General features: G+C 30.1%; 1 protein-coding gene across 1 annotated transcript; it reads left to right on the top strand.

Moving 5' to 3' along the window:
* Positions 1 to 683: 683 nt before the first annotated feature.
* Positions 684 to 2,383, top strand: LOC105804076 (transcription factor RAX3). The gene is made up of 3 exons (XM_012636570.2): positions 684 to 1,099; positions 1,202 to 1,331; positions 1,485 to 2,383. The coding sequence occupies exons 1-3, from the start codon at positions 964 to 966 to the stop codon at positions 2,299 to 2,301; spliced, it is 1,083 nt and encodes a 360-aa protein (XP_012492024.1). The 5' UTR covers positions 684 to 963; the 3' UTR covers positions 2,302 to 2,383.
* Positions 2,384 to 14,950: the final 12,567 nt, after the last annotated feature.

Below are 14,950 nucleotides of genomic sequence, written 5' to 3' on the forward strand. Positions count from 1 at the left end.
ATTCAAATATAATAATATTAGCAATTAACTTTCATCAAATCGGTCTTAAAACACGAATTAAACAGTAAAAGTTAATATTATTACTTTGGGTACCAAAATATATAACCTTATTAAAAATAAAGAAACGACATCCAATAAACCATATGAATTTTTAAATGAAACAACAAACCACTAAGCACAGTAGTAATTAAGCTTGATCATTAAAATTAAAGTTGTTAATAATTGTGTCATCTCTTGATAAAATCATAAGCTAGAAGTTGTTAATAACTGTGACTCACTTGCTATCAACCTCAAATATTTTTAAAAAAATTGAAAAGCTTTTCCTCTAAAGATAATAAACTGAGAAGAAAAAGCTCGACTAAAGTTTGGAAGAAAGGAGGAGGTAAAATTATCCTCAATCTAATTAATATTAAGGCAAGCATTGGTCTTTTTCCAAATCTGTTCTAAAAACCATGATGTGTTTTAGTTGTTGCTTAAAAAAGAAGCAACGAAGTGGCTGAGGAAGGCAAGTACGTACGTATAGCTGAGGAACAATTCAATCCATCTGATTTAATCATCATCTTAATTTGCAGGGTCCACCAATAATTCCATGGGGGAGAGAGGGTCAAATTATGGAGATGGGTAGCCAATCATAAATAAACGCTATGTTGCAATATAAATTTAGATTATCTTAGATTCTGGAGGTAGAAGGACAATAAGAAAAATCCTGGTCTTCTGTTCTGGCACTTTCTATTGCATCAATATTTTATGCTTAAAGTTTCAACCTTTATTATTTTTTTAGAAAAAAAATTTCTCCTTTTTGAATCCTGGGGTACATTGTTTCTCCTCTAAGTCAGCTTTCCTCTGCCATCACAGTCTCCCTCTTCTTCTTGTGTGTATATATAAAATCACTCTCATTATTATTGTCAAGTGAGCAGAAAAGAGTAGCTAACTCTCAAACTTGTCTCATCAACACATAGAAACATGGGGAGAGCTCCTTGCTGTGACAAAGCTAACGTGAAGAAAGGTCCATGGTCGCCGGAGGAAGATGCCAAACTCAAGGCTTATATAGAGGAAAACGGCACCGGTGGCAACTGGATTGCCTTGCCTCAGAAGATAGGTTAGTAATTAGCAATCAATGGCTCAACTTCAATTTTATATATTAAACCTTCCAAATATATATATATATATATATCGTCTAAATTGATCTCTTTGTTTCCAGGGCTTAAGAGATGTGGCAAGAGTTGTAGGCTCAGATGGTTGAATTATCTTCGACCCAACATTAAGCATGGAGCGTTCTCTGAGGAAGAAGATAACATAATCTGCAGCCTTTACATAAACATTGGTAGCAGGTAATTAGCTTTATATGGTTAAAGACCTTTCTTGGAATTTGAGCAATTGAAAACTTCAATTACATATATGCTTTCTTTGAATGCGCAGATGGTCTATAATTGCAGCACAATTGCCTGGAAGAACTGACATATATGCTTTCTTTGAATGCGCAGATGGTCTATAATTGCAGCACAATTGCCTGGAAGAACTGACAATGACATCAAGAACTACTGGAACACGAGGCTTAAAAAGAAACTCCTGGGCAAGCAGCGAAAAGAGCAACAAGCTCGGAGAGCTAGCTGGCTCACCGTTAAGCAAGAAATGAAGAGAGAAGGTGGGGATTATATGCTTCCTGGAATGGTGAGCCAACTCCCATACTGGCCACAGCAACCACCAGTCATACCTTTTACAACCACCACAAATCAAGATCCTCCTCTTCCTAATGACCAAGAATCCATCAAGAATTTGCTTATCAAACTAGGAGGAAGATTCTCAGATGATCATCACCCACAATCAAGCACAAGCACTCCAATCCCCAATTCCATGAATTCTTCTCGGTACCCTCTTGATGTTTCTTTCGCTCAAGATCAACTATATGAGAATTCCATGAACAACACGGTTTCACCTGCATCTTCCATTAGTCCAATAAACAGCACTTGTTCTCAAGTGACAAATGGTACCCACTTTAACACCAACGAAGTCGCTGTTCCTAATGATATGTTCCAAGGGCTTGATGGTTTCACAGATGAGCTACGTGAGCTGACCTACAGCAACAATCAACAAATAATGAATTGGTTGGAGGGGTTTTATGGAACGGACAACATGGTCGATGGCAGCAGTACTACTGGGAGTAGCTCCGTTGAAAGTAGCAGCTGGGGACCCATATATTCTCTAGGCTTTCCTCAGCTAGTCACTGGATTTGAACCTTGCCAACAAAACATGCCACAAGCTTCTACCTATGGTGAACAGTACTGTACATGGGCGGTGTAAATTAGTACCGATTAGGGAAAATTAATTTGATGTCAGAAACTCTTTCTTAATAAACATATGCAGAGATTATTGTTTTGTTTTATGATTTTGACATTTGTTTTTCTTCAGCTTTTCCTCTTCTGGGTTCTCTTCAACTTTAAGTTCTAAAATTAATGTGATCAGATGCAATTGATTAGTCCAAATTTGCTTTGCACTTTGAGAACTACAGTCATAAATTGCGAACTTCAATATCTTTATATTATATTTCTGATCTCCCTGGATCAGTACTGTCTGAAGAACTTTATGGCATATTTCTTAATTACAATGCAAAAAAAAGGTACATCTTTTTCCCCCCTCTTTGTAACACATGGATTGAATTCCTATATCTGCTATAAAATCCCCCTCCTAGGTATCCATGAAAAAAGCACAGTAGTAAAGTTAAGGTGCTTAGACGTTTTGGCCTTGACCTCCTAGGCTCTAGCAAATTGGATATCTGACAATGGCTGCATTCTTTTATTACTTATCTCCCAGCCTGCAAATTAAAACATTGGAAGAGCTTTGAATGCACATGTTAGGCATAAATGGTTATAAAGGTTGGTATTATAATTTTGTTTTCACTTTTTAAGGCAATCCCATAAGTTCTTCCACTCCTTGATTTAAGGCATCTGTTTAGTTATAATAACAATAAATGAAATAAAATAAAAATAACTGTTGAGCCAAATGATTAGTAGCTCAATGAAATAAAATCTTAGGTTCGAGTAACGGGAGAGGGTATTTTCCTTCTCCAAAATTAACTCAACTCTTAACTTCGAAATTAATTGAAAGTTAATGTAAATACTCAGTAGTATCACCCAAATAAAAAAACAAAGTAATCATTTATTGCTCACGCTTATATCTAAAACGATTATTGATTTCCGAAACAGTTACTTCCACTTAGTTAAATAAGACAGATTACGTAGAAGAGAGATAAGATGCTGGCCACAATGTTCATGGTGAACATTATTAAACCATTTAAATACTATATATATAGCTTTTCCCCTTATCGAATATGGTAGGTGTTTGATGGCGCATTATTTGATTTGATGTCTTTTGATCCTTGTAAAAATGGGATTTGGGTTGCCTTGCATTACCTTCCTTTGTTGGCAACAAAATCTAAAGCCAAAAGCTGAATCTTTTTGGTATAATAATCAATGTTTCTATCTTTCAAATTACAAGTTTTGTTTATAGATGTCGGAGACTCCATGGAACTAAAGCATGCATGCACTTTCTTTCATTCATTTAAATATGGCCAGCTATCTTTATTTACTCGCCAACACAAAACAGGAGAAAAGCAAAAAACTACAATGGATTTTTCTGTCTCTCTTCTTTTCTTTATCAAAACATTAACAAGTTTAAGAAAATTTCCCAAGAAAATTCAAGGGTGGAAAAGACAATTCACCCAACATATAGTTGTTTAATTCAAATAAATATATAGGTTTATCTTTTTAATATATATTGACATGGGAGAATATTGTAGGGAAAATGAAACCGCGGGTTTAGGTGGTCTCAAAGTCAAAAGGAGTTGCACTAGGGCTTGGCCATCGGCCAAACACAATTGACCCGCTTCTTATTGTCGTCTTGGCAGCCATTTATTCAAGATTTTAAGTGCGTATTTGCTAAGTCAATCATGCATCACTTTCCATATCAAAGGAAATTAATTCTCATTAATCTTATATATTTATTCTGGCTCTAAATATGAATGATGAACGGTTGATATGCACCCAGTATTTTTTCATTTCTAATTTTTTGGGTTCATTTTTACTCATTCAACAAAGCAATCAGACCTAGTTAGGTTTAACAACCTCTGATTCAAGGATTCATCAGCATTGGTCCCATAAGAGTCAGTAGCATCTAAACCATGATATCATGAAAATTCCCTTCTGGTTCAGTGATGAGAACATATACAGATTTAATTTCTTAAAACATTTTACGACCATCAATGACAAAGATGGAAATGAAGTATTGATTGATACTAATATTTCCAGCTTGAAAACCTACCACGTTGAGCAAAAACCCATCACTCCCAGCTTCCAAGAAACCCAGGCATTATGTTTTTGAATTATTCATTGTTGACGAACTAAAATAATGGAAACATCAAATGAGATCTTTATCAAAGACTATGAGGTCAAAACCAGTGAATTCATAATTCATTTTACACGTAGCTGTTGCAAATTGAATCAAAAATATTATTGTTTAGTGTTTACTTTATCTTGACTTTTCCGTTTGATTTTGTTAGTAGGCCAAGGTATGTTTATATCTATATTGTTGACGTAATTAGAAGAATCCATCACTTAATTTTGTCCATATATGTAGAGATTTTGGGGTTTATTTGTTTCTCAAATCAATCAATCAATCATTCAGTGCAAAACCAGGAGAAGCATTTTTCTTATTGTGTTTTTTTAAGTTAAATGCCGCATATTGAGTTGTTTCCATCTAATCTTTAAAAAATGGTTCCAATCATGTACCAATATTTCCCAAAACTCTTTGCATTTCAAGTGAAATTAACTTGAATCGTTTTTCTTCTTTATCTTCAGTACGTTTTCAATTGGTTGTTTCTTGAATACCCTCCATATTAACTCTAGAATTCGAACTTAGTTCAAATATTTGAGAAAGAAGTATTTTTATTTTTATTTTTTACGAATGTTTTAGTATATGGGTTAACAATAGTGGCAAAACTCCCTAAAACGGATTTGTTTTCATATGGCTCCTTTAAAATTTTTAAATTTTAAATTAGTTAAGGTAAAATTACAATTTAGCCCCTTGAAATATAAAAAATTGATTTAATCTTTTAAAATTATAAAATATAGTCTATTAAAATGATGAATTCGCATTTTTCTATCGTAAAAATTACAATTTAATTTCATCCCCTAAAAAATTTCTGATTTCTCCCGATTAACAAGAAAGTAATTCAATTGGTAATATTTAGTCGCTTCCATTACTTAATTTTTAGCAAAGAGAAAGGAAATTTTTGCTTATTTTGAAGATGTTTTATTTTTTACAAGAGTTATTACTCATCTTTCTAATTTCAAATTTAACTTTGCACTAACTATAGTAATACATATAAATAAATATTTTTTCCTCATGTTACTATACTAGTAACCAAATAGGGCATAAATGTATGATTTCCTGTTTTGTTGCATTGTTGATCTCCAGTATGTATAGTTTATTTGGCAAATTTTTTCTTTTAATGACGTTTATTTTGAATGAAAAATATATCTCGGTAAAAAAGGGAATAAATTATAGATGAAGAAGGTAACAGTTAGTTTTTGTTACAATACGTTTGTTGAATTAGTTGTTATAATAAAGAATAGAACAAGATAGTAGTACAAAATAAACAAGGAAAGAGGATCAAAACACGATATTTGTTAACTCAAAAATTTAACCCCCACTTCTTACATTCATTCTCCCAGAATTCTCACCTCACAAATCAAATAACTCTAAAAATATGCCAAAGTAAAGAGTGACAAAATATCCAAGCAAAACTCTCCAAAAAGTAAACGCAATGTGCAATATCAACAGCCTATAAATAGGCTCCAAAGCACTTCATCTCATTTGGAAAATGGAATAGGTTAGCCTTGAGAAAGCAAATTAAAATATCCCAAACATGCATTCTCATTTAAATAAAATCTTATCAACATCAAGTCCACTCTTCCATTGTTCTTTTTAAATTCTCGCCAATGGATAAGGTTTAATCCACCTTATATATAGTTCTCTTTGTACATACAATATGTCTAATATGCAAGTCAAAATTGTCAACACATCAAATTAGTTTGTTAGAAAATCTTAAATCTTGGAACTTGAATTTGCAGAAATTCAATTCTTGGGATGAAAACTTGATTTATGTTTTGATGCACATTTGATTTCTCTGCTTGCTCACTTTGATGTTTGATTTTAAGTGATTGGTGTGGAGAGGGACCAAGGGCCCTTTATATAGTATTTCTGTAAATGAATCATTTTAATAAGCTACAATTAACACTACAAATGTTTCAAAAACATCACAAAAACTAAGCTTTTGAGCTTCCATTACATTTTTAGCGAAAAAGCAAGAAAGTGTCACACACGTAGCGTAACTAAAAGTATTTTTGTTGTGACATTTTCTAAACATCACAAAAAGTATTGTAGGCACAAGATTATTGCCGCCTGTTTTGCGACATTAAGACATCATCACAAAAATTCAGTTTAAAAGTGTCACGCCATACATACTTTTACTTTTATTTTTTGGCTTCAATTACATAAGCATCACGAAAACTATAATCGTTAACAATCATTGTGTTGATTATTGCGTCAACTATTGTAAAAATGATTTAGAAATAGCTACCAATATGTGCATTTAATTTATTTTGTTTTAATAAATAGTTCAACTTCATGTTCCAAAGTATTTTTTTTTTATACTATATGGTGTTTTAGCGAAGTTGAGGAAAGTTAGTGATTAATGGTATGTTTGAGAAATTAAAAATTAAGAGCTGAATATAATTATATTGTGTGAGAAAAGTAAAGATTGATTTTAAAATATTTTTATTTTAATCTTATTACTATAATATTTTATATTGTTTTGGATGGTTTTAGATAGAAGATAAAATATATAATAATTCATTAATATTTTTATTGTTTCTTATTCCAAAAAGGAACTTAATCGTAGTTAATTTCACTTAAGGTAATATATAAGACCCATTTCTTATTTTTCTTATGAATTGCACCGAGGTCGCCATCCTGACATGCCCAGAAAATAAAATTAACACATATAAAATTTTAATAAAATAATTAGGTAGTGATTTTATCTTATTAAAAATTAAAATAAATCATCTTTTCTAAAAATAAAATAATCAAATTAATATATTTATCTAATTCATCTAAAACTATCCATAATAATATAAAATATTATATCAATAAGATTAAAATTAAAAAACATCATTAATAATTCATTCTCAGTACTTATATATTTATTTACCAAATAATTTTTAATATAAATTCAATACTTCATAATTTTTCAATCTTAATCTTAAGAATCAATGATTACAGGGTTATAAATTTTCTAATTATTTTATTAATGCAACTATAAAATATTAGTTAAGTTGGACATCATTGTAATTTGATATCTATAAATAATAATTGATAGATAGATAAAATGAAATATTGTAATCTATAAAAGTAGTGCCTCGGGAGAGAATTAGAGAAATGCCTTTTAGCGTATGCCTGAAATGAATCATGGATAATTTTAGATCCACTCCCTCACATTTTGTTGTTTATATGATTACGTTCTTATTTGAAGCATTTAGAATGTTCAATCAACTCCATGCCTCTAATTTATTTATTTGTTACTAAATTTAGACTAAAATAAGTTATATTGCTCGATTCAATAAAATGTTGTGACCTTCCTTCATGGTGCTGCTTTCTTTATTCTTCTTTGCATTATCAAATGGTTAATTTTAATTTTAGTCCCTCTATTATATTTAAATTTAAAATTTAATCTTTATACTTTAATTTCTAGCATGATTTGGTTTCTATATTTTGATAGTGTTAATTGATTAGACCAAATAGTTAATATCATTAACCTTTCTATTAAAATGTTACGTAGTTATATATATTTGAAAGCGGATTTTAAATTGAAATATAGAATGGTTAAATTTTAAAAGTAAAAGTAGAGGATTAAATTCCAAATATATGAAGTGTATAAAGACTTGGAGTATATTCTAATAATCAAATTTTTTACTCTATAACTTGACATAAATAAAGAATCAACCCAACACGAAGTGTGGGTGAACCATACTAGTACATATATATTAAAAGAAGGTCCAAGTTCCTCCTTAAGACACGTGGCACACACCCACTAGCTCGTTTTATTTTTCATTTTATGAAAAATAATTAATTTTTAATTTTGGTCTTTCTAATATGCTTAAATTTGAGATTTAATCCTCATACTTTAATTTCTAATATAATTTGGTCTCTATATCTTTATAATTTTATTAACTAATTCAAATGATTAATATCGTTAGCTTTCCAATTAAAATATTACAAGATTATATATATTTTGAAAGCATATTTTTAAATCTAGAAAATTGAGAGATTAGATTCTTGAAAATAAAATTTGGACTAAATTTCAAATGTATGAAGTGTAGAGACTTAGAGCTATGGTTTTTTGAATCAATTGAACCGACTGGGGCACCAGTTCGAAGAGAAGCATCAAACTGATTGACCCGTGAATTGGTACGGGCCGATTGAATAGGCTAAAAACCCAATTGAACTCGTTTTTTATATTTTAAATTTTTGTATTTTTTATGCTTTTGAACGATTCATTTAATCGAATCATACGAACGGTTGGCTGACCAATTCAACGACCGTTTTGGTTCTGAAAACTTTGCTCAGAGTATATTTAATCTTCAAATGTTTAGTCTATATTTTAACATAAACAAATAATCAATCTTGTGCGAAGTGTAGATGAACTATACTAGTTAAGAATAAATTTTTTTTAATTCATGATGCATAGAATTAAATTAAAGATAAAAGCATCAAATCAAATTTATTTTTATGGATCAATTTTATTTTATTTAAAATAAAAATACATATAAATATATACTATATATATATGTATGTAATTTTTCAATTTTTGGAGCCAAGCCCACTTTGCCTTTTTACAGAGAATTTTTTTGTCAATATATGATATTTTATATTTAATTTATAAATTAAGATGGATAAACATGAATTAGAATAAAAAGGTCAATTAAAATTTTATTTTACAAATAGTGTTAAAACATTGTCATGTGTCATTTTAAAAATATTTGTATTTTAATATTTTTCTATACTCTTATAAAATACTTGTCAAACCCTAAACGTAACTTAACTTGTAGAGTGTAAAAACTCTACTAACAGTGTGCCAAGTATTAATCCTTCCAACTTACCCTACATTGATTAAATTATATTATACATGTAAGCAGTGACATCAATGATGGAATGGAAAAAATAACAATAATATCTTTCAAAAAAGAAAAGAACAGAAAAGAAGATAGACAGCAGCTGTCTCTTACCATATTATCAAATGGTTTCAAAATTTACCATATTAATTTCAAGTGTCAATTACCAGCAATATTCAATTTCCTCAAACAATAATTCATGGCACCAAGCTTTTGAGAAGAGACTTTAGCATTTTCATTTTCTCTTGTGCCAAAGGGTTTGAACTCTGTTCTTTCAGTAAAGAGATCGTGGATACGAGTGATTAAGTCAACTGATCCGGTGCCAAACTATATATTTTTTAATTCATTAGATGATTAAAACAATGAAGAATTGTACTAGAAAATGTTGGGAAAATTTTAGGGTTATGGGAGCATGGTGGTGGGTACAATTTCGGTATCGTATCAAAATTTTCATTAAAATAAATGTTGCATGTTCTATTTATGCTAGTGAGGGATCGGTTCAGGGCGTGTTTATCCAGGTCGCAGCATTTTTACACCTTCAGATAGACTTTTCCATGCCCATGACAGGACTTTGCCCTTTTGAGCATCAAGAATCGAGGTAAAAGGAAAACAAATGGCTTTAAGAACCTGAACCCAAAAGCAGTACTGGCCAAGCTTGTTTAGCCAAAGGGGACCATTAAAGATGTCAAATTCACGAAAGCCCAACCCCCCTCAATTCTTTGGATGTATCGAACTAGTCCACCAGAATGGCGTTAATCTCATAACAAAAGGACTTTGGAACTGCATTGCCTTACCTGCTTGAGATAAAAAGTTGGTACTTTTCCAAGAATGAAATGTAAAGCTCAATCCCAAGTACATACTACCTTGGGAGATGTACCATTTTGAAAAATGAAGCTGCTAAAATTATGAGGAAGGCATATATGGAGATGGATAAATTGGGCAAGCACAGTAAACAAATATAAAATTGTTGGTAAAGTGAAAGGAATAATGAATGGTTTAGAACAAGGCAAAACAGAAACAATGTCCAAGGATACCATCAAAAAATTCCAAAATTTTAAAGGGCACATTGTCGTGTCAGATCATAACTTTTTTTATTTCTTTATTAATTAAAATAATCATAATCAAACTAAATGAAACCTTGATTGAAGGCTTAAGGTCACCTACGCCGCGACAAAAGCCACCCGACGACATTCTTTTATTTAGAATAAACTAATCAATCCCACTAATCTATTGATAGGGATACTCTCACTAATAGAGTTACTATTCCCAATTGATTCTAATCTTCAAAGTTAGCAAACCTTGTTTGTATCTGATTAAAAGAATTGGATGGTTGTGTTTATTCGTTTTCAAAGCAGAAAAAGTTGGGTGGTTTTTTGTAATCTATACGGGCAGTGACAGTTGATGAATTTTAAATATAGTAGTACCACTCTTTATTTTGGTTTTCTCAGCCAAAACTTCCGGGATTTGTTGTGCAATGGGTATTGGGGGAAGAGATAATATAATGGATTGAATGTGGGAGATCTGCAATGTATTTAAGCTTCCAAACTTATCTTAGGAATTGATTTTACAACCCTCTAGTTTAGCCACCCTTACATAAAAACTTGTTTAACAAATGGAATATTTCAACATTGTGCCGATAGTCTGAAGAGAATTTTTAATTTGTATTTCAATAAACAAAATCAATTTTGTATATGGTAAAATTTAAACCCATAATTATTAATTTTTTTAACAACGTACGAGTTGCCTCAAATGTAGTTCGTATTGTGAGCACCATTTGAAAATTGAAATACCCACTAAAATATGAAGCCACTTCCAATTATTGCTATGAAATTAGGAGAAAATTGTTATGGTACCTCTTGATGGTAGAACTAGTACAAATATGTGTAAAAGTCAGTCAAGGCTTCTACGCACAAAACAATTTCATGTCAATAAATTATACCATCTACCGAGGTGCTTTTAAGTGTTTAGAAGACTTGGTCAATCCCATTTTATATACAAAATTCGACGTGCTTTTAGATATTGTGACTCTTCTTATTTTAAGTGTTTTTACTTTAACAATAATTGAAAGTAATAATCGATCATTCTTCTATTATTTTTTTTATGAATTGCTTAACTTTGGATTAACCAACCCAAGTGGTATCATTTTTGCCTGCATGACTTGAATATCACAAACATCATGCGTTTAAATTTGAACATGCACAAAACTCTTGGATGACCATTTTTGCTTCAGGGACCGCAATTTTTGGAAGCATGATCGAGATTTGGAATAGACCCATACACAATTTGTTTTTGTGTGAAGCAACAGGCCAAAGTAGGGACCAAACAACTCCTAATGGGTCATTAACCATTTATTTATGGGGTACATTAGGAGAAGAAGATATCTGGCCTGGAATTATAAAGGCTTCCAGGCTTCACGTAGTAGCCTTGTCAACATTTCAATAATACCTATAAAAATAAATAGGTTTTGGGTTTATATTTTATTGGATGATAACATCTAATTCTATACAATCAATAAAAATAAACTCAGGTGACTTCAATGTATAAAAATTCGATTCATTATCAAATATAAATTTTAACCAAATGCTTACATTTGTAATCAATTGTGGATAGCTTAAGGAGTCACCTCAAAAATTTTGAATATTTTCTTTGTATATGTGAGTATATATTTTTACATTAAAATTGATCAATTGGCACCCAAAATAATTTTTTATTTTTTATTTCTAATTTAATTTTATGTATTTAAATTAAAACTAAAATTTTTTCATTTTATTCAAATGTTTATCTTTTCATTTTGCCCATTATTATTTGGTTCAGGAAATGTTTAACTATTTCTAGTCTTATGTTATTAGATGTGATGTGAGATATTTAATTATTGGTAGTAAATAGTAAATAGTAAATAAGGAAAAAAAGTTCTCTAATGCTAGAAATGGGCAATGGTTAATAGCATTCATCCAAAGTTCGTTAAATTATTTTGTTTATTTTACTTTCATTTCCTTCTCTAATTTATTTTAAATTTAGATTTTTTTATTTCTTAAGTGATTTCAACATTTTTATTGTCAGATAATTAAAGTAGGAATTCATTTTATACATTATTAAATGGAAAAAATAAGTATTTAATTAACTGTGATTTGTAAATTGTAATGTTCCTTAATGCACGTAAGAAATCATATTAAAAAGGTTGTAAAGACGATTAATGATGGATTGTGAAGGTAGAGGCCAAGAACAATTTGTTAAACAGATGTCTACTCCATTATCATCTCATAAACACATTCAATGTCTGCTTTTTTCCTTTACTTTTCTGCCCACATGCAAAGAATATGTATGTACTTTTACTAGCAAGGGTCGGCTTCAAATTTTCATAAAGCAAGCCAGGTAAGAACAATAGTTTAGGTCATAAACCACATAATGATGATGTGTGAAGCGGAATATTAGGGATATCTTCCACTTTTGGATACAAAAAAGTGAGCAAATTGTTGGGAGAGTTCCGAAAGGAATGCCACTCTATCATTGTAGTGAAAGCAAGTAGCATCCCATGCAAATTAATTACATCAATGCAGTATAACCATATGTCGTAATTTTACACGAAAAATAATGTGTCATGTGAAGATTCTCTTCCCCGTACCATAAAGATATGTTTCATTGTTTCTGCCTTCACTGAACTTGCAAATCTCTGACTGGCCATGGCATATATATATATATATGTGTGTGTATGCATGCATGCTTGGGGTTAAATTATTAATGGGAACTATAGATGTTTGCTAAAATGAGAGCAGGCAGGATCTTAAGCAAGGGCAACTTTTGAAAAAGGTTCATCAAAACATACTTTTCTTCTTTCCCAGACAAAGCGCCCGTGTGTAATACGACATCATCTCTTTTTCTCCATCCTGCAGACGGTATGGGTTTAAGACAACATTGATGACTTCAAATGAAATTGTTTGTTTTTATGGGCTTTCGGCACCCATATGTAGCATATCAAATAAGATATATGGAAGAAAACCTTAAGGTAGTGATGAATAACATGCATTGCAAATTACATGAATCTCATCAATACTTATATATATATATATATTAATACAATAATAACTTTGTTTTATGTTTATAGTGATTAATCCCAAAATTACAAAATACGACACTTATGTGTGATTTGAGACTTAATATATGTTGGAAATCCTAAAGATTTTTACTCGTTACAATATTCTCTAATTCATGTGCTGCAGCCCTGACTTTAAATTAAATATATATATATATATATATATATATATAGATGTATCTTTCTCCTTTTAAGTTTTTATTGAAATTTTGTGTATTCATTTGATGATCATGATTCTTGAAATAGAGGGATTGAAATTCTAATTTTGTGCACTTCACATGTTAAAAGAGTATTGAAAACTTGTACTTCAAGATTAACTCTTCCAAAAAACTACGACATTGAGAGATTGTTTGGTTTAATGAATGTAATAATATTATTTTTGGTAATAAGATTATTAGAATATATGATTATTTAGTACATTATCTAATATGTTAGATTATCTTGTTTGGTCCATTTAAATGAAAAGTAAGATTTTATTGTTTGATAGATAAAATACACAATTACCTAAAAGTGCATTTTATAAAATTATCCATAATTATAAATAAGGATGGAAAAAGTTATTAAGAGTGAAAATTAACTATAAAAATACAGAGAAAAAGGGTAAAACAATAAGAATATGGAAGATGTTAAATTTTCTCACTAATAAGTAATATAATTGATAAAATATAATACAATAAAGAAAGGTTAAAATTTTATGTTTAATTATTAATGAATTGAAAAATTATTCACTTACACCCAACATTTTCGTAAATTAATAATTAATTACTCAATATATATATAGTAAACCTTTTAGAACAAATAAAATAATTTATTTATTAGCATACAATTCATCAATCATGTATCATCTATATATTATTGTAATCCTAAAATAAGTTTGAAGATTAGAGACAAGATTGTTAGAAAGAATATAAAAGAAATTATGTATAATTCATTAATTAAAATTTACATTGTTGTTATAATTAATATTTTAAAGAATATAAATACTAAAAACACTTAAATGGTATTAAAAAGGTTAATAATGTATGGATGACGCGTTTTGAACAACAAAAGCTTTCATATATATTATAGGTTTTACATTATTATGGTATGGTCCTAAATGAAGACAAAAACAAATGAGAAAAAAACCTCTCATTGCTCAATCATTCAAATCAAATTAAATTCCTCAAAACAATAACACCAATCTACATCAATGGCCACAAAGTTCAGATTCTAAACTTTTTCTTTTTATTTCTTTTTAAACTTCAAATGAATTAAATTCGGGTATGGGAAGTGGGTTAGGGATGAGGCAGCAGTGAGCCATGTTCACTTGCCCCCCCTCACTCTGCACCACCTTTCAAACTATATTTCTAAATTTTTATAAACCATATATTTTATTTAAATTTTTTAATTTCGTCCATATTATTTTATTATTTTATTTTATAAATATGGGTTCAGTTTGTGCATAATGATATACCGATTAATATTTGGTTTTATGAGATAGCGCAGTGCAGGTGGTTTCTATGTTCCTTTAAGCTTAATAGCATGTGCTGCTCTGCTTCGCTCATGTGAAACCCACAAGACTCCCATACCCACGTAATCATATCTCAATATATCAGCTATATAAAATATACATATAAATAACATAAATACTATG

The sequence above is a fragment of the Gossypium raimondii genome, chromosome 11 (genome assembly GCF_025698545.1).
Source record: "Gossypium raimondii isolate GPD5lz chromosome 11, ASM2569854v1, whole genome shotgun sequence".
NCBI lineage: Eukaryota > Viridiplantae > Streptophyta > Magnoliopsida > Malvales > Malvaceae > Gossypium > Gossypium raimondii.

What these genes read in the sequence shown, in the direction of transcription:
- LOC105804076 (XM_012636570.2), top strand. Translation starts at nt 964, where the DNA reads ATGGGGAGAGCTCCTTGCTGTGACAAAGCTAACGTGAAGAAAGGTCCA. An exon ending in TGCCTTGCCTCAGAAGATAG is followed by an intron (nt 1,100 to 1,201) that starts GTTAGTAATTAG and finishes CTTTGTTTCCAG; the next exon opens with GGCTTAAGAGATGTGGCAAG. An exon ending in TACATAAACATTGGTAGCAG is followed by an intron (nt 1,332 to 1,484) that starts GTAATTAGCTTT and finishes TTGAATGCGCAG; the next exon opens with ATGGTCTATAATTGCAGCAC.